Source organism: Sarcophilus harrisii, chromosome 3 (assembly GCF_902635505.1).
Source record: "Sarcophilus harrisii chromosome 3, mSarHar1.11, whole genome shotgun sequence".
NCBI lineage: Eukaryota > Metazoa > Chordata > Mammalia > Dasyuromorphia > Dasyuridae > Sarcophilus > Sarcophilus harrisii.
Window position 1 is genome coordinate 567131554 of NC_045428.1, and position 23985 is coordinate 567155538.

General features: G+C 48.3%; 2 protein-coding genes across 2 annotated transcripts in view; one reads left to right on the top strand and one right to left on the bottom strand.

Annotated features, from left to right (window-relative positions):
* Window positions 1-2378: 2378 nt before the first annotated feature.
* MFAP2 (microfibril associated protein 2) lies at window positions 2379-14455 on the top strand. Its single transcript, XM_031962760.1, has 9 exons — window positions 2379-2482; window positions 9453-9534; window positions 10943-11017; window positions 11666-11692; window positions 11796-11882; window positions 12247-12285; window positions 12437-12524; window positions 12690-12763; window positions 13003-14455. Exons 2-9 carry the CDS (start codon window positions 9498-9500, stop codon window positions 13104-13106), a joined length of 531 nt encoding a protein of 176 aa, XP_031818620.1. The 5' UTR covers window positions 2379-2482; window positions 9453-9497; the 3' UTR covers window positions 13107-14455.
* Window positions 14456-15641: 1186 nt separating this feature from the next.
* CROCC (ciliary rootlet coiled-coil, rootletin) overlaps window positions 15642-23985 on the bottom strand; it is a 69552-nt gene continuing 61208 nt past the window's right edge. The window contains exons 29-34 of the mRNA XM_031961547.1: window positions 22586-22810; window positions 21636-21785; window positions 21189-21389; window positions 19979-20110; window positions 17568-17741; window positions 15642-16440 (exon numbers count right to left, since the gene is read on the bottom strand). Of these exons, the coding sequence (XP_031817407.1) occupies window positions 16348-16440; window positions 17568-17741; window positions 19979-20110; window positions 21189-21389; window positions 21636-21785; window positions 22586-22810 (975 nt within the window). The 3' untranslated portion in view covers window positions 15642-16347. The remainder of the gene's footprint in view (window positions 16441-17567; window positions 17742-19978; window positions 20111-21188; window positions 21390-21635; window positions 21786-22585; window positions 22811-23985) is intronic.

Consider the following 23985-nt stretch of genomic DNA (forward strand, 5'->3'; position numbering starts at 1 on the left):
TCCTTCATGACTTTTTTGGAATTGTCTTGGGTCACTGTATTACTGACAAGAGCTAAGTCGGTCATAGATTATCACTGCGCGATGTCACCATTACCATGCGTGATATTTTTCTGGTTCTGCTCACTTCAGTCTGCATCAGTTTGTATAAATCTCCAGGTTTTTCTGAAATCTGCCTGCTCATTTCTTGCAGCACAATAGTACTCCATCACATATACCCTTGTTCAGCCCTTCCTCAACGCCTGGGAATCCTCTCAGTTTCCAGTTCTTTGCTGTGAGGTCCCTTCTAACCCTCAAATCACGTGGTTCTAGGTTCCTAATTTGGGGGATCAGGAAATTTTTAAAAGCTTTTTTTTTTTTTTTCCATCAGCTATCCAGCCAGTGACCACCAGATGGCGACCAAGCTGAATAAAGGCCCCATCTCTCAGCCAGAATTTGGCTGGAAACTCAAATCGAGGCTGGTCAAACAGCAGGAGAATAAAATGTGACTCAAAATAAAATCCAAGTACTCCCCCGATTCCCCAAACCCAGTGTTGGTAGCTCCTGAGGATCTGGGCCTGGGCTTGGCTTAAAACTCCTCTTGGGTCCCATCAAAAGCGAGCTCCCTTTAACATCCTTGAGCCCAGAGCTATTTCTTCTTGACACTTTCCTTGGCTCTGAGACTATCCGGGAGGGAAAGGGAAAGGAATAGTCAAGATATCTGGATAATGAGTCTGTGGCTGCTGCTGACATAAGGTGTCCGTTCTCCAGGCGTCAGGGTTTGACAGATGAGGTAAAGCATACCGACCCCCTAAAGCATACCGGCCCCCCTGATCAATTGGGAATTCTCAGCTGAGCAAAGGGCTTGGGGATTCCCTGTCAAGGAGAGGAAAGGAGACTTGAGGTTAAGGAACACCTGGTGTGGATGGACTGCTGGACCTACGATCAGGGAGACTTTTATTCAAGTCAAGCTTCTGATATTAACAAATTGTGGGATGATGGGGCAAATGACTCACTTCTCAGGGCTTCAGTTTTCTTTCTTGCGAAAGAAAGGTATTGGATTAAAATGATTGTCTAAGATCCTTCCCAGCTCTAAATTCCATGATAAATGGAAATTACATGATAAATGTATTCACGAAGTGACCAAGGCATTTATCTGAACATGCAATCGGGGTTTATTGGGGTGGTATTTTCCCCAGCAGGCAGCAGGGTTTGAGTCCCTGAGGAGACACGATACAACCGTGGTCTGAGCTCCTGGATATTGTGAAGGAGCCTCAACCTTCCAAATAAGTGGGAGAAATCAGGGAAATGTTCTGTCAGTGGCACAATGGAAGTTGAAGAGACTTTATAAATCATCTAGTCTAGCCCTGGGGTTCATGGACCTCTGGGGAGTGTCTGTAGATGTCAGGGGGACCGTGAATTTGGATGAGAAAAAGTTCATCTATTTTCACTGAGTGCTAAATTTAAACTGAAATTTTGGAGTTCTTTTTAATTGCTTAAACATCTCCCATAGTGGAAAATTTCCCCCACATCTAGAGAATGGAGTCTGAATGCAAATAGAAGCACACTATTTTCACTTTATTTTATTTTATTTTATTTTTTTTGGTGATTGTTAAATTGTGGTCTGTTCCTTCATAATAGGATGAATATAGGAATATCTTTTACATGATTACACATCTATAACCTATATCAAATTGCTTACATTTAAGGAAGGAAGTGGGGAGAGAGGGAGGGAGAAAATTGGAAACTCAAAAGTAAATTAACGTTAAAATTGTATTTTTGTAAATTGTAAAAACTATAATGTAAAAGGTAAATTGTAAAAAAAAAATTATGTATAATTGGAAAAAATAGAATGCTATTTTTAAAAAAACCCAGTAAAATAATGAAAACCCCTCCCTCAGCCTCAGTTTTCTTATCGGTAAAATGGGATTAGCACCTATACCTTCCAAAATTGTAAGGATAAAATGAGGTAATACTTGTAAAGTGCTTTGTGAACTTTAAATTGATATATGTGTGTGTATACATGTATGTGTATGTATATATATATATTTTATATTCTAAAGTTATTTGATCATTATTATTAAACTAATACCCACAAAAAGATTAAGAATCCCTGATGGAGCCTAATCCTCGCTTTTTATAGAGGAAGAAAGCCAAATGTAGAGGACTTGACTAAGGTCCCAGGACTAGTAAACGGCAGAGCCCCAGGTCTCCTGCCTCCGTATCGGCACTTCTCGCCACACGTCGGATGATCCCAGCCACAGCCAACGTCCAGCACCTCAGTCCCCGAAGATCTTCCAGCGCTACCCCAGCCTGGCCCCCGGACCGGACTCCAGCCCGGCCCTGCCCCGCCCCCGCTCCACATCTGGCCAGAGCCGCCCGGCTCTAGCATTAGGACCCAGCGGAGGGGGAGGCTGGAGGTGGCGGCTTGTCCCGTTCGGGGGCTGGGGAGAAGGGGGAGGCCCTTGGCAGGCAGCTGAGTGGGCAGAGGAGAGAGAGCAGACAGGTAGGAGAGGAGCCGGCCGGCTGGGGCCCGGCTGGATGGGGGGCTGCCCCGGGGAGGAGGGGAAAGGGCTCCCCGCTCCCTAACCTGGCCCGAGGGGACCCGGGAGGGGAAGGGAGGTGGGAAACTGGGGGAGGGGCCAGCAAGGACCCCAGACCCAGGCCTGCAGTTTGGGGCTTTGAGGTTCCCCTCCCCCAGACTTGGGAAAGTTTGGGGGTCTCTGACCCCAGATATGGGAAAGCAAGGCAGCGGCTGGAGGGTGAGCTTCCCTGCCGAGTCGAAATGAGATCTCAAAGCGCTTTAAAACTTTTTTTAGTCTCTTTTGGGGAGGCGGGAGGGGAAAGTAACGGAAGGGGAGAAGGACTCTCCCAGGACTGCTGCTGGAAGAGCGGAGTGGGCGCAGCTCGCTAGGGAGCGGGAGGCAGGCTGGAGGAGAGGTCCCTGGCGGTGAGGGCGGGGGAGGGGGTGCTCGGCGGCCAGGGCTGGGGTCCTTGTGGTTTACATTAAGCTTTGCCGGGAGCTCGGTGGGGGGCGGCCTCTGTATTTTTGCGTAAGTTTGTGCGTGTGTGTATACGCGTGTGTGCGGGGGTGGGGGGTGGGGGGGGGTTGGCCAGCTTTTGTTCTCTGGGGCAGTTGGAATGTGGGGGGAGGGGAGCAGAAGGTGGGGTCTGCCGAAGGGGAGCAAGAGAGAGTGTGTGAGCGTATGTTTTCTCTGGTTGATTGTTCCCAGATGTGCCCGATGAAACATCTGGTTTTTTCTAGCCTAGACCCCTGCCCTGCTCTGGAAGTGGAGCAGACAGTCTGGTTCTCTCCTCCTCTCCTTGGGTCGCACTGAGGTTGCCGGGAAATCGGGTTGAGAATCAGGATTAGGTTGAGGTGGGGTCAGTTTGGGGGGTGGGGGAAGGGACCGAGTCCTGTGAGGTGCTCTGAGAAAAGGGGGGGTGGGGAGTGAGGGAATCAACCAGAGGGACCCTTAGGTGCTGGGTTGGAGAGCTGGAGACAACCCAGCCCGGGAGTAAGGGTGGAGAGCATCCAGACGGGAAAGTTTGAGATTTGTTTTTCTCCTCCATGATGAGAGCAGAGAGAGCCTTAAACTGTTGGGGATCCAAGTAGCTGGGGAGAGATTAAGGGATCTTAAACGTGCTGCTATCTGTTTTGAGCTGGGCCCATTTGGGATTGACTCGAATAGTGCTTTCAGACAAAGGAAATGATTAATAAGCGTTTGCCAAATTGAATTGAATTGCACTGCTAAATGGCACCGAAAGGGAGGCTGGGGGAGGAGGCCCCCATACTTTGGCCCTCCTCCATCCTATCCTGGGCTTGCCAGGCTTGGAACTAGAGGTCTTCTTGACCCAGCTCTTAGAACATCCTCTTGAGCCAAGAGAGCCTTTAGAAGAACAGGGTTCCAGAGGGCCAGCAGGAGGCCCAGCTGGGAGATTTGGGATATTCTGTCCACCTCACCCCCAACCCTTGCAGGCTCACAGGGCTCCTAGGTCCAGCCACACAGAGAGGGAATGTTGAGAACAGGGAGCCACACCCAGTTCTTACCTGTCCCAGCCAAACGAATCACCTGCTTTAGCACACATTGTGCCTCTTTTATGAGCTGTTTTGGCCAGAATGACCTTTTTTCCCCCCACTATCCCTCACATGAAGGCTGTTGATGAATTTGTGTATCTGTCTCCCGTGACTGGAAAGCTTTCCTTCAATTACTTGAAAATCCCTGGTTTAGGGCAGCTAGGTGGCTCAGTGGATAGAGCACCAGCCCTGAAGTCAGGAGAACCTGAGTTCAAATCTGGCCTCAGACACTTAACACTTCCTAGCTGTGTGACCCAGGGCAACTCACTTAATCTCAGTTGCCGAAGGAAGGAAGGAAGGAAGGAAATAAATCCCTGGTTTGCTTCAAAGGTCAACTCAGGGGCCATCTTTCTTGATCTTCTCTCTGTTCCCCCAGCTGTGTGACTGACTCCCTCTCCCTAAATTACTTTGTATTTGTTCTGAATATACTTCTATGTGTACATATCAGTTCTGCTGATAGAACAGAAGTGTCTTGAGAGCAGGCTTGTTTCATTTCTTTGTATCCCCAGAACCCAGGACAGTACCTGGAACATAGCAGGTGTTAAATCAATGTGTCCTAATCTGGACAATGTGATTCTCTGCCTTTGGAAAGGGGGGAGGCAGTAATGTCTCTCCAAGGCTTTTCTGGAGAGTTAGGTAAAACAATATCAGATGGTCCCTTAGTGGAAGGATCAGTATTTTCTGAAGGTCTTATGAACCTCTTCTTCTTTCTTCTCACTCCTCTTTTTTTGTGACATAATTGGGGTTAAGTGACTTGCCCAGGGTCACACAGCTAGGAAGTTGTAGGTGTTTGAGAGCAGATTTGAATTCAGGTCCACCTGACTCCAGGATTGGTACTCTATCCACTGGATCATCTAGCTGCCCTTCCTCGTCTCCCTTCTCTTTGAACCTTTTTCTGGTTCAACATTAGAGACAGCATACAGAGTAGATTCAGAGTCAGAAGCTGTTGTAGATATATCTGACCCTTTGTGACCCCCTTTGGGGATTTCCTGGCAAACATACTGGAGTGGTTGGACATTTCCTTCTCCAGCTCATTTGACAGATGAAGAAACTGAGGCAAATAAAGGAAAATGATTTGCCTAGAGTCACTCAGCTAGTAAGTGTCTGAGGTCAAATTTGAACTCAGTTCTGACTCTATCCACTATGGCGCCACCTAGCTGCCCCCAGCAGAGTCAGAAGAGTTTTGAGTTGAATATTGGCTCCACTGTCTGTGTGTTCTTAGGCAATTACTTGGCCCCTCTTTTGCCTCAGTTTTTTCTTTTGTCAAATGAAGGGATTGATCAATGAGGTCCCTTCCACCTTATGACCCAGTTCCACAAGCTAGTCCCCATCAAGGAGACCTTCTGGTAAAATGGAAAGAGCTGTCACAAAGGAACTGGAAAACCTGAGTTCTAATCCACAGTGTGCCATCTAATTAGTAGTGTGTAAATCCTTTTCCTTCTCTAGGCTTCAGTTTTCTCATCTATAAAATGGGGATCATACCCCCATCCTGCCAAACAACACAGTGTTGAAATGAGCTTAAATTGCAGGGGGGAAATGGGTGTGAAATCACTTTGTGAACAATGGTTGTACCAGAAGTTCTTATCTCATTGCATTTGTGGGATGGAATGGAGGCATTTGTTGCAGGGGTGGGGGGGGGGGGAGAGGGGAGGGAGGGAGGGGTTGCCAGGAATCCAGGAACTGGGGGTTCCCTTTTCTCAGTCCTGCTCTGTTCCTTCTGCACCCCTGTTTCTTTCCAATGTGAGCTAATCCAGGAAGGATCAAATATTTTTAAACTAGTCTTGACCCAAGCAGAGAATCTGGGGCTCTGGTACCAGCTCTGCCAGCCATGGGCTTGTGTGATCTTGATCTACCGTATTTCCTTCTCCATCCTCCTAACCACCATGGGAAAGGCAAGAGAGGCCTCGGTTTCCTTCTCTGTAAAATGTGGGGGTTGGACTAAGTCTGATTGTTCTGCCTTCTAAAGTTCCTCCCCCCCCCTTCCCTCCCCAAAGTCCCTCCCCAACCTTCTGTGTTCTGGGGCCCATTCCAGCTCTGACAGTCCATGTTGTGTCATTCCTTCCTGTCCCAGCATTCTATGTTCTAAGGACACTTCTGTCTGAATTCTGGGATCCGAGATCCTGCCCAGCTCTGCCATCCTATACACTAAAGGCCCTTTAATTTTGCTGTTCTACAGTTCCATAAAAGTCCTTTCTGAGATCTGGGCCAAGTCTCTCATTTGTTAGCCAGAAGAACCCATTCCCTTATGTTCGGAGTAGGTAATAACACGACATCTCTGATTTCTGGGGGGCCCAGCTTCCTTGGCAAGAAAGGAGGTCTCCTAGCTTCGGTGAGGGTGACCCCCCACTAGCACAGAGGGGGCCCCATTCAGCCTAGGGTGGGGAGCATGTGGTGTCACTTAGGCTGGATGCTCTGCGCCCAAATTCTAATTGGGAACAGGTGGCATTCTGGGCAGAGCTCTGGAGCTGGCACGTGGACCTGCTGGGTCTGAGCAAGATGGAAGCTGGAAGGGAGAGAATGAAGCATTGAATCCAGGAAGCCTACACCCCCCCCCCCCGAGAAACGCCCTGGGTTCAATGTGTGGGGAACGGGATGATTCTTCCCTCTTCTGCAAAATGGGTTTTACATAGGACTTTACATGTGGTGCCGTGGATAGGGAAATAGGTCTGGAGTGTAAAAAAATAATCATCATCATGAGTTCAAATCCAGTCTCAGACACTGACTAGCTGTGTGACCCTGGGCAAGTGACTTTCTCCTATTTGCCTCAGTTTCCTCATCCGTAAAATGAGTTGGAGAAGGAAATGGCAAACGTTCCAGTATCTTTGCCAAGAAAACCCCCAGTGGGGTCACAAAGAGTCAGAAATGACTGAATAACTTCAGAGCGTGGCTGGTGGATGACCAGATGTCACAGGGTCATAAAGCATTAAGCTAGAAAGCCCTGTAGAGGTTATCTGGTCCAGCCCCTTCATTTTACAAAGGAGGAAACTGAGGCTCACAGAGGGGAAATGGGGACTTGGCCAAGGAGACACAGCTCACAGAGAAAGGCATTTTGGATAAAGATGTAGGCTTGGAGTCTGGAAAATTTCTTCCAGTCCCACCTTAGACACTTATTGCTTGGGTGATTTTTGGCAAGTCACTTTCACTGAGTCTCAGTTTTCCTACCTATAAAATGGGAACAATATTTATGGTATATAGGGTTGTTGTGAGGTGCTGTTCATATTAGACATAAATATAACATACATTATAACATACATATTAAACCTTCAAAGTACCCTAGCACTATATAGGTGCCAAATTAACATTATTTTGAGGTAGTAGGCAGTAGAAGTAGGATTTAAATCCAGGACCTGATTCTCAAACCAGTTCTCTTTCTACCATAATGGGCCACACTGCTCCATAGCATACTGCTGCCCAGTTGTGGTACTTAGCACTGAGGCTCAGTGTACCCCTCTCTAAAATGAAGGGATTGGCGCAGAGAAATGGAGCAGTGACTAGAGCAGTGGCCCCAGAATGAAATCCTGAGTTCAAATCCAGCCTTAGACACTGCCTCAAAAAAAAAAAAATTAAGGAATTGGATTAGAATTTCAGCTCCCTTGGCTATCATGGCAGCTGGGTAAGGAGGCATGGGGTATGCTGGAGGTTTATCAGGGTTTTGTAGTGTTTACCCAGGCCATGCCACTTTAACCTCTACCTCAATTTTCTGTAAAATGGGGATGATAATAGATCCTACCTCCCAGGATTGTTGCAAACAGCAAATGAGACAAGATTTGTAAACTTTATACAGACCTTAAAGCACCAGGGAAATTTCTGTTGTGGAGTCATTTTCCAGTTGCGTTTGATTATCCGTGACCCCATTTAAGTTTTCTTAGCAGAGATACTAGAGTGATCTGCCATTTCCTTCTCCAGGTCATTTTACAGATAAGGAAACTGAGGCAAATGGGGTGAAGTGACTTTCCCAGGGTCACACCCGTAGGAAGTGTCTGAATCCAAATGCTAGTTAGGATTAAGTGACAAATATAAGTAAGTGTCTGGGGGTGGGGGAGAGAGTGTTATGGGACATCAGGAGCTCCAAGATGGGTTCCTTATTCATCACCATACATATACAACCGTCCTGGGGCTCCTAGCCTTCTCGGGAGGGACATAGGGAGGGGGTGGGGAGTGAGGAGCATGGAGATCTTTGGAATGTAAGTGAGGAATCAATTTAACAAGCATTTATTAAGTGCCGACTGTGTGCAGGCACAGTGCTAGGTTCTGGTGAAGACACAAAGTCACAGAAGAAAGTATCTTCTCTTAGGATACAAAGTATCTTATATCCCACACACAGAGGAGGAAATACAAAATAGAGGGGTTGGTTCAAGGCTGGCAATTTTGTGTCCATAAGGGAATGGCAGCTGAGGAAACTGGCCAGAGCAAACCCTGCCACTTAAGCCTCGGGGAGTTCCCCAGAGCATAGAAAGTGACCTTCCCAGGGCCACACAGCCATCTTGTGTCCAGAGACTTGAACCCAGGACTTCCTGTCCCTGAGGCCAGCTTCTTGCCTTTCTCCCTTCCTTCTCTTCCTCCCTCCCTCCTTCCTTTCTCCCTTTTTTCTTTCTTTTCCCCTCCTTCTTTCTTCCTTCCTCCTTTCTTCCCTCTCTCTCTTCCTTCCTTCCTTTCTTTCATTCTTCCTTTTTCTTCTCTTTCTTCCTTCTTTTTCCTCCTTTCCTTTCTTCCTTCCTTCCCTTTCTTTCATTTTTCATTCCTTTTTCCCTCTTCCTTCCTTCCCTTTTTTGTAAGGCCAGATTTTCTCTGTTCTGCCCAACACTAATGTTGCTTCTCAAATTCAGGACATCTGATTTCTAAGAGTAGAGTGGGCGCTAACAGTGGGAAGGTGTGTGTCACAGGGACAGGGTCAGAAGGCAATCAGGAAAAGGCTCAGGACTGAACCTTGTAGGCTGGTCAGTAAGAGAGTACATGCCAGGCATGGGAGCACAGCCTGTGCAAAAGCATGGAGGTGGGAAACATTGAATGGTCTGTATAAGAGACCTGGATCATAACATGCATAAAGGAGAGGAATGTAAAGATGGGAGGGGGCCAGACCAGGAAGGGTTTTAAATGCCCACCAGGGGAACTTTCATTGCTCCTAGAGGTGATAGGGAGCCACTGGTGTTTCTGCAGCAGGGCAGAGACAGGGTCACATATGTTATTGGACTATAATTTGGTAGCCATGCTCTGGGGAGTGGGGAGAAACTTGAGACCAATTAAAAAGTCCAAGAGGGAGATGATAAGGGCCCAAACTAGGGTAATGACTATGAAGGTAGAAAGGAGAGGATAGAAATATTAGAGAAATAAGAAAACGAGGAAGATGGATAGATTTTGGAGGAAAAAGATAAGTTAAATGACACTCTCTCTTCCCCAGCTCATCCCTCCATTTCATCCACTACTGGTTGCCATATTTGTTGTCATGAGAGCCGCCTACCTCTTCCTGTTGTGTCTGCCTGGTGAGTAGTAAGTGGTGTGTCTCAGGATCACCTGCCTTTATCAGATTCTCATCAATAAGAAGTGCCCCAGGGGACGAGGACATTCATTTTTCCCACATTGATGCCGCTGCCTAGCATGGAATGGACTCTCTTTGACCCATCTGTCCAGGGCAGCCACAGCCTCCAAGGGCCAGGTGGTTTCCCAAAGCCCAGATGTTAGCTCTGTCCCACATCCAAGCCGCCCCTTTCCACAGTGTCCTGCATGTGGATAGGCACTCGCCCCAACACCCAGGAACTTGCCATGACCCCGAAACTCTCCAAAGAGAATGAAAAGATCAGTTAGGAGTTTAGGGTCCCGTGTTCTAATTCCAGCTTCTTCACAAACTGAGTTTGGCCAAGTTCTTTCCCATTCAGATTTCTAGTTTCCTAGTTTAAAAAAAAAAAAAAAAGATGGTGATGGAATGACAAGGTTGCTGGGTATCAAGGGAGGATCTAGACCTAAACTCCTATTTTCTAGGTGTTCTATATTCATGAAATTCTACCTACTCCCTCCCCTTGTATTTGGTATTTACTTGTCTGAGACAGACCCTTGATATCTGTGAACCTTTATTTCCCCATCTGTAAAACAGATCTATGAAAAATGCTGTCTAGACACTAATGGCAGGGGTTCTACCGTCATTATCTGAGTTTCCTCCCATTGGAATAACATTAATATTTAGATAGCACCTGCTATGTGCCAGTGTTATGCTAAGTGCTTTACAAACATTATCTCATTTGATCCTCACCACAATCCTGGGAGGGAGGTCCTGGTATTATCTCCATTTTATAGATGAGGAAACTGAAGTAGACAATGGTTACGTGATTTTTCCAGAATCACCCAGCTAGAAAGTGTCTGAAGCTGATTTGGGCTCAGTTGTTACCGACTCCAGGCCCGGCACTTGTAGCACCATGTAGCTCATCCATCCCTTGTGATTAGGAATTATAGCTCTTAAGTTGATGGTCCTGAGTTATCCTCTGCACCCCTTTCCTTAAAGAAAGGAAGGATTGTGCCTTTAGGGTAGATCATGGACCCAATCATCCCAAGTTCCTGACCAGGGACCTCTTCCTTCCCTCCTTAACCTTGAATCCATCCATGCTCCTGGTCTATCAGGGCCTTATTCCTATCTGGTTTGATCAAAGAATCACACTTCTAGAGGTGGAAGAGACAAATCCCTTCTTTGACAGAAAGAGAAGCTGAGGCCCATGGAAGCTAAGAGACTTGACCAATCTACAGACAGCAAGCTCCAGGAAGAGGCAGGAGTCCAATTCCAGCCCCCCTCCCCCATCTCCAGCCAGTGATTTTCCCATTGTACCATCAATGCCCCTTTCCGGGCCCCATGGATCACTAGTTTTCCCTCTCAATTCTGTCTAATTGCCTTCTTCCTTTCAGCCGGGCTGCTGGCCCAGGGTCAGTATGACATTGACCCAGACCACATCCAGTACACACATTACGGGGACCAGATTGGTGAGTGGCAGCCACGGGGCCCCCAGATCGCCCCCCCCAGACCAACTGTGTCTCAGTGAGCCTTGAGGGGACCCTCTCCAACCTAAACAGAGACTCTGTCCACAGCATCGCCCCCATCATCACCCAGCCTCCATTTCCAGCAGCAGGGAGCCCCTTCCCTCTCGGGGCGGTCCCTTTCCCTTTGGGACTGGTTGGCAGGAAGTTTTATGTGACCCAAACCAAAATCATCCTCCTGGCAACAAACCCCACTGTGCCTCGTTCTTCCCCCTGAGAGCAAGCCGACCTAGTCACCCATGCTCTCTGGGATCTTGCCTCTCTGGGATCTTGCCTTCCTCTGACATTTGCAGCCATGTGTCTTCCCATTCCCAATATCCCCGATCCTTTTTCCCAGTTCTTCTTCTGTGCAAAGTCTGGACCCTTCCCCACTTCCGGTACAGCCTCATCCACTTCCAGGGCCATCTGCTCCAGGCCTTATCTCTGGCCATGAGGCAAATCCTTCAGCCTTTAGTATCAAAGGCTCATGGCTCTGAGGGAACCTCAGTGCTGGGGGGGGCTGTTTCCAGGGCTCACAGGCCTACCAGAAGGGTCTATGTGCCCCCCGAGCCCCATTGGCAGCTTTCTAACCCCTCTTCGTTCTCTCCCATCCAGACAATCCCGAGTACTATGATTACCAAGGTAGGCCCTGGCCAGAATGCGGGATGGGGCAGGGAGAGGAGGGAGGAGGCAGAAGTGGGGGAGGGGAAGCACTAAGGCCCCCTGCCCCTTTCCTCCTTGGCAGAGTCCACCCACCGACCTCCAGAGGAGCAGCTGCAGTACCAGTCCCAGCAGCAGGTACAGCAGGAGGTCATCCCGGCCCCCACCCACGGTGAGTCCCTTCCAGGGCTGAGGGCTAGAAATGGGAGCCCAGCTCACGCTTCTCCTATGTCCTACTTCTTACCTTCTCCCCTGCCCCCATGAGAGAAGGGACCTTTTCGTTCTTTGTTATCAGTGTCTAGCAATAGTAGGTGCTTAAGAAATGCTCACTGAGAACAGTGTTATGGAAACTCAGTGAAAGTTTGCTGAATAGATGGATCCTCGGACTGTCTGTTCCTTATCCCCTGTGGTCCTGGCTCCCCTCATCTCTGGGCCTCAGTTTATAATGTCAGAAGTGTATGGGGGGGGTTTGATAATTTCTCCTTCCCAACTCAGAAGAGTCTGGAAGGACAATTAGGGTGTTTCTTCTCTCACAGAAAATCCAGAGACAGAACCCACAGAGCCCGGACCCCTAGGTAAGCCTCTTCCCTCCTTGTCCCAAGCTCAGCCTGGAAAGGGCCCAGAGGGGACCCTGGCCCTGCTAACACAGCAGAAGGTGGGGAAGAGCCCGAGGGGCTCTTGGGAGGGGAGGACGGGGGGTCTCTGAGTCCTGCCCCCTTCCCCCAGACTGCAGGGAGGAGCAGTACCCCTGCACCCGCCTCTACTCGGTCCACAGGCCCTGCAAACAGTGCCTCAATGAGGTCTGCTTCTACAGGTGAGTGGAGTGGGGAGTGCCCACAGAGGGGAAAGGGGAAGGGAGGTGAGAAGGTATCTAGGACTGGAAGAGCTGATGTCTTGGGACATCCACAAGGGTGTGAGGGCCACTGGGAGGCCGGGCACGAAGAGCCCCATTCTCCTTCTCCCATTACTCAATTCCCAGCCTCCGCCGAATGTACATCATCAACAAGGAAATCTGCGTGCGAACCGTCTGCGCCCATGAGGAGCTGCTCCGAGGTAGGGGGGCCCTGGTGGCTTGGGCCTAAGGCCCCAGACTCCCCTGCCCAGTGCAGGAGCAGGGGAGGGGGAGGGGAGGTGGGGGGCCTCCCGCTGGCATCCCCACCAAGGAAGTCCAGCTCGGTCAGCTCCAGGTCTCTGTCTCCTCTGGCCTCCTCCCAGCCCAGGCAGCAGGGTCAGGGGCCTGGGGGCTCAGTGGTCCGGCCCCAGTCTGACCCTCTTCCCTTCACCCTTTCTAGCCGACCTGTGCCGAGACAAGTTCTCCAAGTGTGGTGTGATGGCGACGAGTGGCCTATGCCAGTCTGTGGCTGCCTCCTGTGCCAGGAGCTGTGGGGGCTGCTAATGGGCAGGGGGCACAGGGAGGGGGGGCAGGGCCTGGAACCTCCAGGAGCACAAATCCAGGCCAGTGGGCTCAGGGCTCGGGGCTGGCTTTGATTCTCTTGTGGGGTTAAAAAAAATAACTGGTTTTTAATTTTTTCTTTTGAGTGTGTGAGCAGACAAGGGCAGGGACTGGGTGGGGAAGGGGACATCCTGCCTCCTTCCTGTCCCCTGCCTCTCTTGCTCACCAGTCCCAAATGTCAGCAAGGTCTGGAAGGGCCAAAAGAGGCCACAAAGTGGATGGAGACACGACGTTCCAGTCCTGCCCCAGTAGCTGTGTAACCCTAGGCAAATCCCAACCTTTCTGTGCCTCAGTGCTTTCATCTGTGAAATGGGTATTGGGCCCGATAGCTTAGGAGCCCCCTTCTAGCACTAAGCCTCTGAGCCTGCCAGACTTAAAGACCCAAAGCAAGACACCACCCCCCCCATGGCAGCTCATTCTACTTGTGGATGGCTCTCCTTCAACCAAACTAAAATCTGCCCATGCACCTGCCCCCCAGTTCTGAGCTCCAGGGTAGAGCCAGGTAAGATTACTTGCTCGGCCACTTGGCAGCCCTTCAGATACTTGAAAATCACTCATGTCCCACCCCTTCCTATCTCCTGGCTGGACACCCCCCCAGCTCCTTGTCAGTTCGGGCCCCCTGTCCCCCAGGTGCCCCCTTTTGGCATTGCAGCTGGAGCTAAGGAGGGGCTTGGGCACAGATGCCTGCTGCTTCCCCAGTCCCTCCTTCTGCCTGGTGCTCACTGGCACCCCACCTGTTTCCACCAAAGTAGGCCCTCGGGCAGGCCCCCCCTGCTCTAGGTTGGACGTACTGTAGTGGGGTATCAGATCATATCTATTTTTTTTTTTGTATAAAATAAAGAATTTTTCAAGAAAAATAGTCACCCAGGTTTGGGATCAGTATGTTGAGGGAGGAGAAGGCCAGATCTGCTTTTTTCTCCTCTGGGGGGCTGACAGAAGGGCGAGTGAGGGGAAAGCTGAACTCTCTAAGAATAAAACTAACAATGATTCTATGGGCAATGGAGTGGACAGTGCTGGTCTGGGGGTCAGCAGGAGGCGGTGTTCACAACCATCCTCCACGGGAGATGGGGGGAGCAAGTCGGGCCCAGGTAACTCGGTCATAGCAACTTATCTGGACTCAAACGCCTTGTACAGATATGCCCGGATGTGGACAAATGCACACACAAAACATGTTTACAGACACACACAATACAGATACAGGTGCAGAGACAATGTAGCGATGTGTCCACATATTTACAGCTACAGAAATACATCTGATACAGAGACGTGCACACACACGTACAATGTACACACACAAATATACACATATACATTATACACATCAGCCACCCTTCCTTCTGCAAGAGAACCAAGAGGATGTCACACTGTTAGAGTCAGGTGTGGCCCATCAGAGCAGCATGGTCAGCCACAAATAGGAACCTTTGGGGAGGATTCTCTACCTCTGTGCAAGAGTTAAGTTACAGCATGTCCAATTGTGGCTAATCAGAGCAACACGAGCTCGGGACACTCGGCCACAGGTTGGGCACAAATATGAACACTTGGGGAGGATTTCCTACCTTTGTGCAAGAGTTCAGTTCAGTGTGTCCAACTGTGACTGATCAGATACCAACACAAGCTTGGCCACAGTTGGACACAAATAGGAACCTTTGAGGAGGATTCTCTACCTTTGTGCAAGAGTTAAGTTACAGTGTGTCCAACTGTGGCCAATCAGATCAACATGAGCTCGGTCACAAATAAGAACCTTTGGGGTGGATTCTCTACCTTTGTGCAAGAGTTAAGTTACAGCGTGTCCAACTGTGGCCAATCAGATCAACATGAGCTTGGTCACAAATAAGAACCTTTGGGGTGGATTCTCTACCTTTGTGCAAGAGTTAAGTTGAGTGTATCCAACTGTGACCAGACACCAACACGAACTTGGAACGCTCAGCCACAAACAGGAACCTTTGGGGAGAATTCTCTACCTTTGTGCATGAGAGCTAAAGGATTAGCTGGTGCTGGAAGTAAGCAGTGTTAAGCCTGGGTTTTGGCTTTAAGAGTCAGACTCTTTCCTCTTTGTCCACAAAGGGTTTCCTATAGGGATCTGGAGAATGGGTACACTGGTATACCATCCTTCCAAGCACATTTCTTGCTGTTTCTCATTGGGTTCTCACAACATTTGGGTAAACAGGCTCTGAGAGTGGAAGCCCTTCAAGGTTTCAGTCAGTTAGTGGCCAAGCCAAGGCTAGAAGCCGGCTTCTGGGACTTTTGCCCATAGGAATCTCTTCCCATTCCCATGCCAAGTGGGCACGAACCTCCCCTCCTACTCAGAAATGTGCCCATTTCTAAGTCCAAGGACCACTGAGGAGCTGTGCTCCATTATAGGAGCCCAGGGAGCCAAGAAGGGGACCCTACCCCCCTCCTTGTTTTCCCAAGTCACAAGGCAGGGCCAAAGGGGTCAGGGAGAGCACATTACCCCCCTCCCAAAGAAAACAATAGAAATCAGGCTTTTTCTTCTTGTGTGTGGTTTTTTCCCCTCAAAGAAACACAGGTGCATTTTTTCCTAAAAGGCATAAGAGCCACAGACCTCGATGTTCTCTGAGAGGAAGATGATGGAGATGACAGAGATTCTGGGAAGAGCCATCTGACTGGGGCGGGGGGGTGAGGAGCAGGGAGGGGAGCACTGAACAGCGGGGTTCTCCCCCATCCAAACAAAGGAATTCACTGTTCCTGACTCTGGCACTAATGGGTTTGGCCAGAAGGCAGGGGAAGCCGGCCTTGGTACCCAGGGGGCTGGACTCCAGTCCTTGCCAGCAGCCGGCTGTGGAGGGCAAACGGTCACAGAATCACAAGATCTCAGGCTGAAGGAGCTCAGGCCGTCCGGGTCAATGTAGACCAGAGAAAGAGTCCGGTTGCAATCCCCGCCACGGGTGTTCCTCCTGGGGGGCTCCCTCCCTTGAGGGGACCCAGGCCACTGGGCAGGCGACTAATGTTTCTCTGCACTGACCCTAAGTCTACTTCTCTGATTCTGCTCCTCATTCTGCCTTCTACAGCCAAGCAGGGCACCGCTTCCCCTCCTTGCCTACCCAGCCCTGCCCCGTGGCCCCCAAGAACCCCTGTAAAGCTTTGAGGTGGCTGGGCCAGGAGCAGGCCTAGCAGCAAGACAATGAGCAGGTCCGGGGCGAGGATGGGGGCTCGGGAAGGGGGCTCAGTTTCCAGAGGGGGCGGAGGATGAAGATGGAGAGAAGCCCTGAGGGACTCTGCGAAGTTCCTGCTGCAGCCGTTCCTTCAGGGTGGAGATCTGTGGGGGAAGGTTGGGGATGTTAAGGTAACATCAGCTCCCATTTTTAGGATGCTTTGTGGGGGGGGGAACTTTCCCTGTAATGTTCCCGCTGCCCCCAACCCCCTTCTCCCCCTGGTGAATGCCTCTATTCTGGGGAGGGCCCATCCTTCATTCCCCTCCTGGATTGGCTGCTGACTCCTCTCAACCTTCCCTCTCCTCCCTTCTTTTCAGCCTCCTCTTATACACTATTCTCTCCCATGGGGCTATTTTCCTTTGTATTTGTCCCCAGGTGATTGAAACAGAGCTATCATTTACATAGTCTTAAGGTGCTATACACATCTTAACCCATGTGATCCTCACAAGAGGCCTGGGAGGCAGGTGCTATGATTATACCCATTTTACGGATGAGGAAACTGAGGCAGAGAGATCAAGCCATCAAGCAATGGCACACAGCTACGTAAGTATTTGAGGGAGGATTCAAACTCAGGTTGTTCCCGACTACAAGTTCCTCACTCCATACTCGGAGCACAGCTTGCCTGTGAGTGCTTGATAAATGCTTGTTATCTGCCAAAGCACCTTCCTTATAATGACCCTTTACAGAATTATTACTCCCACTTTGCAGTTGGGGAAACTGAGGCACAAAGAAGGGAGTGGCTTGATTCGAGCCTCAGCTCTTTCAGCTGCTCCAGACCTCATTTCCTAAAGGGCAGCGACCTTGCAGGGAGGGGAGGGGATTCCATTTTACACAGGACCCTCAAGGGACATAGGAAGGAAGGAAGCAAATAGCTGTCAGCCTGGCCAGGGGCCCGGGTTGGGCGGGCACTAATGCAGATGCCCAGATGCAGGACTCTTTGCCCCCCCCCTCGTTTTCTCTTAATTTGCAAAGAGCAGCCTAAGTTTTGAGGGGTCTCTTCTCTTTCTTTCTCTGCTCCCCATCACTGCTGGTCAGAATAATAAGGCCAGAGGGATAATGAAGCACTTCCTTTCCAGCATTCTGGAGGGTGGACAGCCCAGGGTTCTATAGCCTCCATCTGAGGCTCAGATTGGTCCCGGCTTCCTAGAATCAGGATGTGAAGCCGGGCCTCCTGACTCCAAGTTCAGGAATACCCAGGACACATGACAGCCTCTGCCCCCGCCACACTCACGTGCTCCTCGAGCCCACGAATGCGCTGACGGTGAACGCGCTCCCGCGCCTCCATAGTCCTCTCGGCCTGGGCCTGGGCCCCTCGCAGCCGCTCTAACTCCTGCTGCAGCTCCAGCTGAGTCTGTCCCCCTGTCTCCAGCAGGCACTGGCCCTGCTCCATCTCCATCAGCTGGGCCTAGAGAAAAGGGATGGGGAGGGAAATCAAGGCAGCACCGCAGGAGGACCTTCCGCCCGGCTTCTAGAGAGAAGCTGCTGTGCCCACAGGGGAGCCTTAAAACATGAAGGAGAGTTCTGTTCTTCCTTGGGTGCTACCCACTCCCTCCTAAGTGTCTGTCTATCTTTGTGGCCCCGTTCCACTTTCTTTAGGAGACCTTTAGCAGCATCCCCAGCTGTTTGTGCCTGAGATTTCTGTCCTACTCTGTGCTACATGTTCACATGTCTGTGTCTAAATGTGCTATGATGTGTGATGTATATATCATTATATATGTAGTTACAGCTAACTATAGATATGATATATAGCACTATTTAATATCTAATTATATCTAACTGTAAATGATGTATGATATATATTATATATGTACCATATGTAAATCTAGTTATATCTAACTATAGATATGTTATGATATATCATATATAAATCTAGTTATATCTAATTTAGAAATGATGATATATGATATATATTATATAGTTATATCTAACTATAAATGATGTTATATATATTATGATATACATATCATTAAATATAAATCTAATTACCTAATTATAAATGATATGATACATATTTATGTATATAAACCTAGTTATATCTAACTGTAAATAATGACATATATTATGTATCTAGTTATAGCCAACTGTAAATGATGATATATATGTAGTTATATCTAACTGTAAATAATAATATATAATATGTATCTAGTTATATGACATATAATACGTATCTAGTTATATCTAACTGTAAATGATGATGTATATGTAGTTATATTTAATTGTAAATAATGATATATAATATGTATCTAGTTATACCTAGCTGTAAATGATATATATGTATCTAGTTATATCTAACTGTAAATGATATATATGCATCTAGTTGTATCTAACTGTAAATGATATATATGCATCTAGTTGTATCTAACTGTAAATGATATATATGCATCTAGTTGTATCTAATTGCAAATGATGATATATAATATGTATCTAGTTATATCTAACTGTAAATGATATATATGTATCTAGTTGTATCTAACTGTAAATGATATATAATATGTATCTAGTTATATCTAACTGTAAATGACATATAATATGCATCTAGTTATATCTAACTGTAAATGACATATATGTATCTACTTATATCTAACTGTAAATGATATATATGTAAATGACATATAATATGCATCTAGTTATATCTAACTGTAAATGACATATATGTATCTACTTATATCTAACTGTAAATGACATATAATATGTATCTAGTTGTATCTAACTGTAAATGATGATATATATGTATCTAGTATCTAACTGTAAATGATGATATATATGTATCTAGTTACATCTAACTGTAAATGATGATATATATGTATCTAGTTACATCTAACTGTAAATGATATATGTATCTAATTGTATCTAACTGTAAATGACATAATATGTATCTAGTTATATCTAACTGTAAATGACATATATGTATCTACTTATATCTAACTGTAAATGATATATATGTATCTAGTTGTATCTAACTGTAAATGATATATATGCATCTACTTATATCTAACTGTAAATGATATATATGTATCTAGTTGTATCTAACTGTAAATGATATATATGTATCTAGTTGTATCTAACTGTAAATGATATATATGCATCTAGTTGTATCTAACTGTAAATGATATATATGCATCTAGTTGTATCTAACTGTAAATGATGATATATATCTAGTTATATCTAAGTGTAAATGATGATATATAATATGTATCTAGTTATATCTAAGTGTAAATGATGATGTATATCATTACATATATATGTATAGTTTTATTAATAGTTACAGATACAATTTTCTTTATAGTTAAAGCTGTACATAGCAGGTCATATATTAATTTCCCATGAGAAGTAAGTTTCTTGAGGGCAGGGCTGTTTGTGAACCCTAGAGCTCAGCTTAGTACCTAACATATAGTAGGTACTGAATTAATGCTTGTACTGACTGATTGACTGACTGAGTCCATGGGCCAGCCGAGGTCAGAGCCAGGGACTCCTATGAGACCCCCCGCTGCCCAGTCCCATCCCGACTTCTTCAGTGACTCAGAGTATGCTTGCCTCCTGGACTCGGACCCCAGGAAGAGGAGAGAAAATGGCTTGGATCCGGGATGGTGAGTCACCCCATCTCCCCTGGAGTGATGTGGGGAGACGGAGAGGGATGCCTACCTCCAGCTGGTGGATCTGCTTCTGGGCCTCTGTGAGCTCCTGCTCGGCCCCAGTGAGTGAGCGGTCCAGGAGGCCCTTCTCGTGATTCAGCCGTATGGAATCTTCATGGCTGCGCAGCTTCTCGCGCTCCACCTGCCGGGAAATCCACATCTCCAAGCTGGAAGGGTCCTCAGAAGCTCTGGTCACCCCTACGAAGAGCTCTGTACCCTCGGCCCAGTCTGCCCTGGGCTTCAGTCCTCCAACTGGACACTCCAACTGCAAGTCCCAGAGACCTCTCTAACTCAACGTGTCCAAAGCCACGCCTGCCGAAGGCAGCCCCTCCACCCTCCATCCACCGGTGGTTTTTCACCCGTCATTATCCTAACCCTTCATCTTCCTCATCCCACACATCCCTTCAGTGGCCAAACTTTGCCTTATCGAACTTCCAGCTCTCCACTCCCACAGGAGCCACCTTAAATCCAGGGTCTCACTGGCTCTCACCCACATTATGGCGACTGGCCTTTCCCTGTCCTGGCCCACCTACATGGTGTAGCCCAAGTGATTTTCCTTTAACCACTGATTTGACTGTATCGCCCTCCTACAAATCAACCGGTGTGGTGGTACATGGGTTAGAGCACCAGCCCTCGAGTCAGGGCTTTAGACACTTGACATTTACTCCCAGGCAACTTGCTTAACCTCAACTTCCTCATCAAAAAAAAAAAAAAAAGATAAGCTCCTGTTTGGCTTCTAAAAGCCTGAGCATTTGGCCCCACTTTCCTTTCCGGCCTCTCCTTTCTGCACAGTGGGATCTTCCTAACTGGCCTCCCCTCTGTTCCTCATCCACGAACCTCCATCTCTCCTCTCTGTGCCTTTGTACCAGCTGTTTCCCCAACTGGGAGGCCCTCCTTTCTCACCCTCATTTTTCTTTCCTATGAACCTTTCTGATTGCTAAAATGCCAGTGCCCTCCCTTAAAAACTACCTAACATTTAAGGGCTGTGTATTTTATGTCTTTGCTGTTGTCTCCATTGGAATATAATCTCATTGCAAGCAGGGACTGTTTCATTCTTTACGTGTGTATCCCCCCACTTCCTCTGCCTAGAGAAGGTCATTAATACAGACTTTTTGGTCATTTGCTTGCTTTAAGACATCCCGGGGCAGGGAACTCACTATCCTCCAGGGCAGAAAGGGTCAGGGATTTTTTTTGTTTAGTGGGAGGAGGAAGGGGGTCACCTTATCCAGAGTCCTCTTGAGGGCAGCCCGGTCCTTCTCGAGCCGCAGGGCCGAACGCTCGGCCTCCCGCTTCTCCCCCTCCAGCTGGGCCAGGGACTTCTGCAGGCTGGCCAGGCACTCCTGAAGCTGCTGCTTCTCATCTTTCACTTTCTGCAGGCCCTGCAGAGCAGTGGTCTCACTCTCCTGCCGCTGGTCGAGCAGCTAGGAGGCAGACAAGGGGAAAGAAAGCAGGGAAAGTCGGGGCCTTGGGCCCCTCTGGGGAGAATGAGGATAGAGTGGGTTCTGAGGTGGGGTGGGGGTGGGGAAAAGTCCCTCCAGGTTGGACCTGGGAAAGAGATGGAAGCCCTAGGGCAGAGAAAGGAGGCCACCTCAGGGGCTAATTTAGGGATTGGTAATGGAGAGAAGGCAGAGCCCCTCACCATCCAGACCCCATCCGTGGCCCCTTACCTCTTGCAGCTGCTGCACCTGACCCTCAAGATCGGCCTTCTGGAGCTCCAACTCAGTGCGCTCGCTGCGCAGGGTCTGGACCTGCTCCCCCAGAGAGCTGCTCTGCTTCTTGGCCTCCGCCGTGGCCTGGCGGGCCACATCTAAACGCTCCTGGGAGAGAACGAGGGACTGATGGAGCCCTGGCTGCAGGAAGGCACAGGAGCCAGTACCAGCTCCACCAAAGGGCTTCATTTTATTTAAGACTGAGTGGGACCTGCGCCTCCTGGAGCTTACCCAAGTATTCCTCATCATCACTCATTTAAGTTAGTCCTCCACTTTCCAGCTGGAATCCTCTGCCTTTCCACTGGTCTAGAATCCCTTCCCATGGCCTCATGGGTCATCTCTCACATAACCTCTCCTAGCCTTCTCCCATGAAGAACTTTCTCATCAAGGACTTCATGGCCTATTCTCATGGGCTACCTGCCTTACCTAGGAGCCCCCAATTTGTTCCTGTTGGCTGCCTCTTACTTAAAATTGTATGATCTGTTCCCACTGGTTGTCTCATCTGGTACCCTACAGTTCCCACTGGCTGGTTCTTTCATCTAGAGCCCCATGGTCTGTTCCCACTGGCTGATTCTCTCATCTAGAGCCTCATGATCCGTTCCCATTGGCCAGCTCTCTCATCTAGAGCTCCATGGTTGTTCTCATTGGCTGGCTTTCTCATCTAGAGGCTCATGGTCTGTTCCCACTGACTGATTCTCTTATCAAGAGCCCCATGATCTGTTCCCACTGGCCAGCTTTCTTATCTAGAACCCCATGGTCTGTTTCCCTCTGGCTGGCTCTCTCATCTAGAGCCCCATGGTCTGTTCCCTATTGGTCGGCTCTCTCATCTAGAACTCCATGGTCTGTTCCCATTGGCTGGCTCTCCCATCTCACAGCCTGTTCCCATTGCCTAGCCTATTCCAGCTCACCTGGAGGACCCTGCGGTCATGCTCGCAGGCTGTCAGGGACTTCTGGAGGTGCAGGTTTTTGTCCTGGGCCGAGGTCACAGAGCGGGTGCTCTCTGCCAGAGACGCCGTCAGACCCTGCACCTTCTCCTTCAGAGCCGCCTCGCTATCCTCCGCCTTTGCCAGGGCAATGTTCAGCCTATCCACAGTCAGCTGCAGGGCCCCGGCCTTCAGCTCACTGTCAGCCAGCTGCAAAGAGGGAAGCAGCAACACCGATCCCTTCAAATAAACAGCATCGGGTGGGAAGCCAAGAGACCTGAGTTCAAGTCCTTTTTCCGGCACTCTGGGTGATCTTGGCTAAGTACTCTACTACTCAGAACCTCAGCTTCTTCTCTGTAAAAAGTGGTTAAAAACCCAGCACCACCTCCCTCGGAGGCATCATGGCCCAGTGATTCAAACTGGCCTTAGGCTGGAAACTCAGTTCTGCGACTAACTACCCGTGTGAACCGGAGTAATCACATAATCTCTTTGTGCCTCAATTCCCCCATCTGTAAAATGAGGGTAATAGGCTGGCTGAATTAGAGATGTCACATGGCATCCCTATTGGAAACTAGATTAAAATTTAATTGGAAAATGTTCAACAAAATAAATTAAGATATAACAAAACATAGATAATGTTAATTTGCAAATTTCTAAGTCAACATGAAGCCCACAGGCATCCCCTTCTGAGTGTTATACATCATTGGGTGAGATGATTCCAAAGGTCCCTTTTAGTTCCAGGATCCTAAATCACTTAACCTCTCTAGGCCTCAGTTTTCTTATTTGTAAAGGGGTTTACAGCCTCTGGGCTCTTTTCCAGTTGTAATTTTATGACCACAACTTAAGAGTTACTGCTCAGTGTCACTGAGTAGAGCTTTTCACATTCATAGTTCTTTATGACTAAAAAACTCTACAAATATGGGCCAATAGAAACAATACCCAAACTCATAGGCTTTTGTGTGGAAAGTACTTTGTAATTCCAAGGGGAAAAAAGGAATCCATGGTATTATTCCTACCTTTAATGTTAAGGGAAATGCTCTCTCAGATAACATACACTTTGCTTATTCTTCAAGGCCTAATTCTCTCAGAAAGGTTTCTTGTTTGTGTGTGTGTGTGTGGTCAAAGAAAGAGACAGAGAGACAGATTCAGAGAGAGAGAGAAAACGAGTGAAAAAGAGGAGAGAGAATGAGAGGAAAAGAGAGAATGAGAGAAAGAAGGGAGAAGGAAGAGAGAGAAAATGAGAGAAAAAGAGAAGGGAACAGGAAGGAGAAAGGAAGGTGGGAGGGAGGAAGAGAGACAGACAGAGAGAAAGCACATGCTTGCATCTCCCTGTTTCCCCAGCCAGACTGTGCCATCTTTGAGGGGAGAGACTGTACTCTGTACCT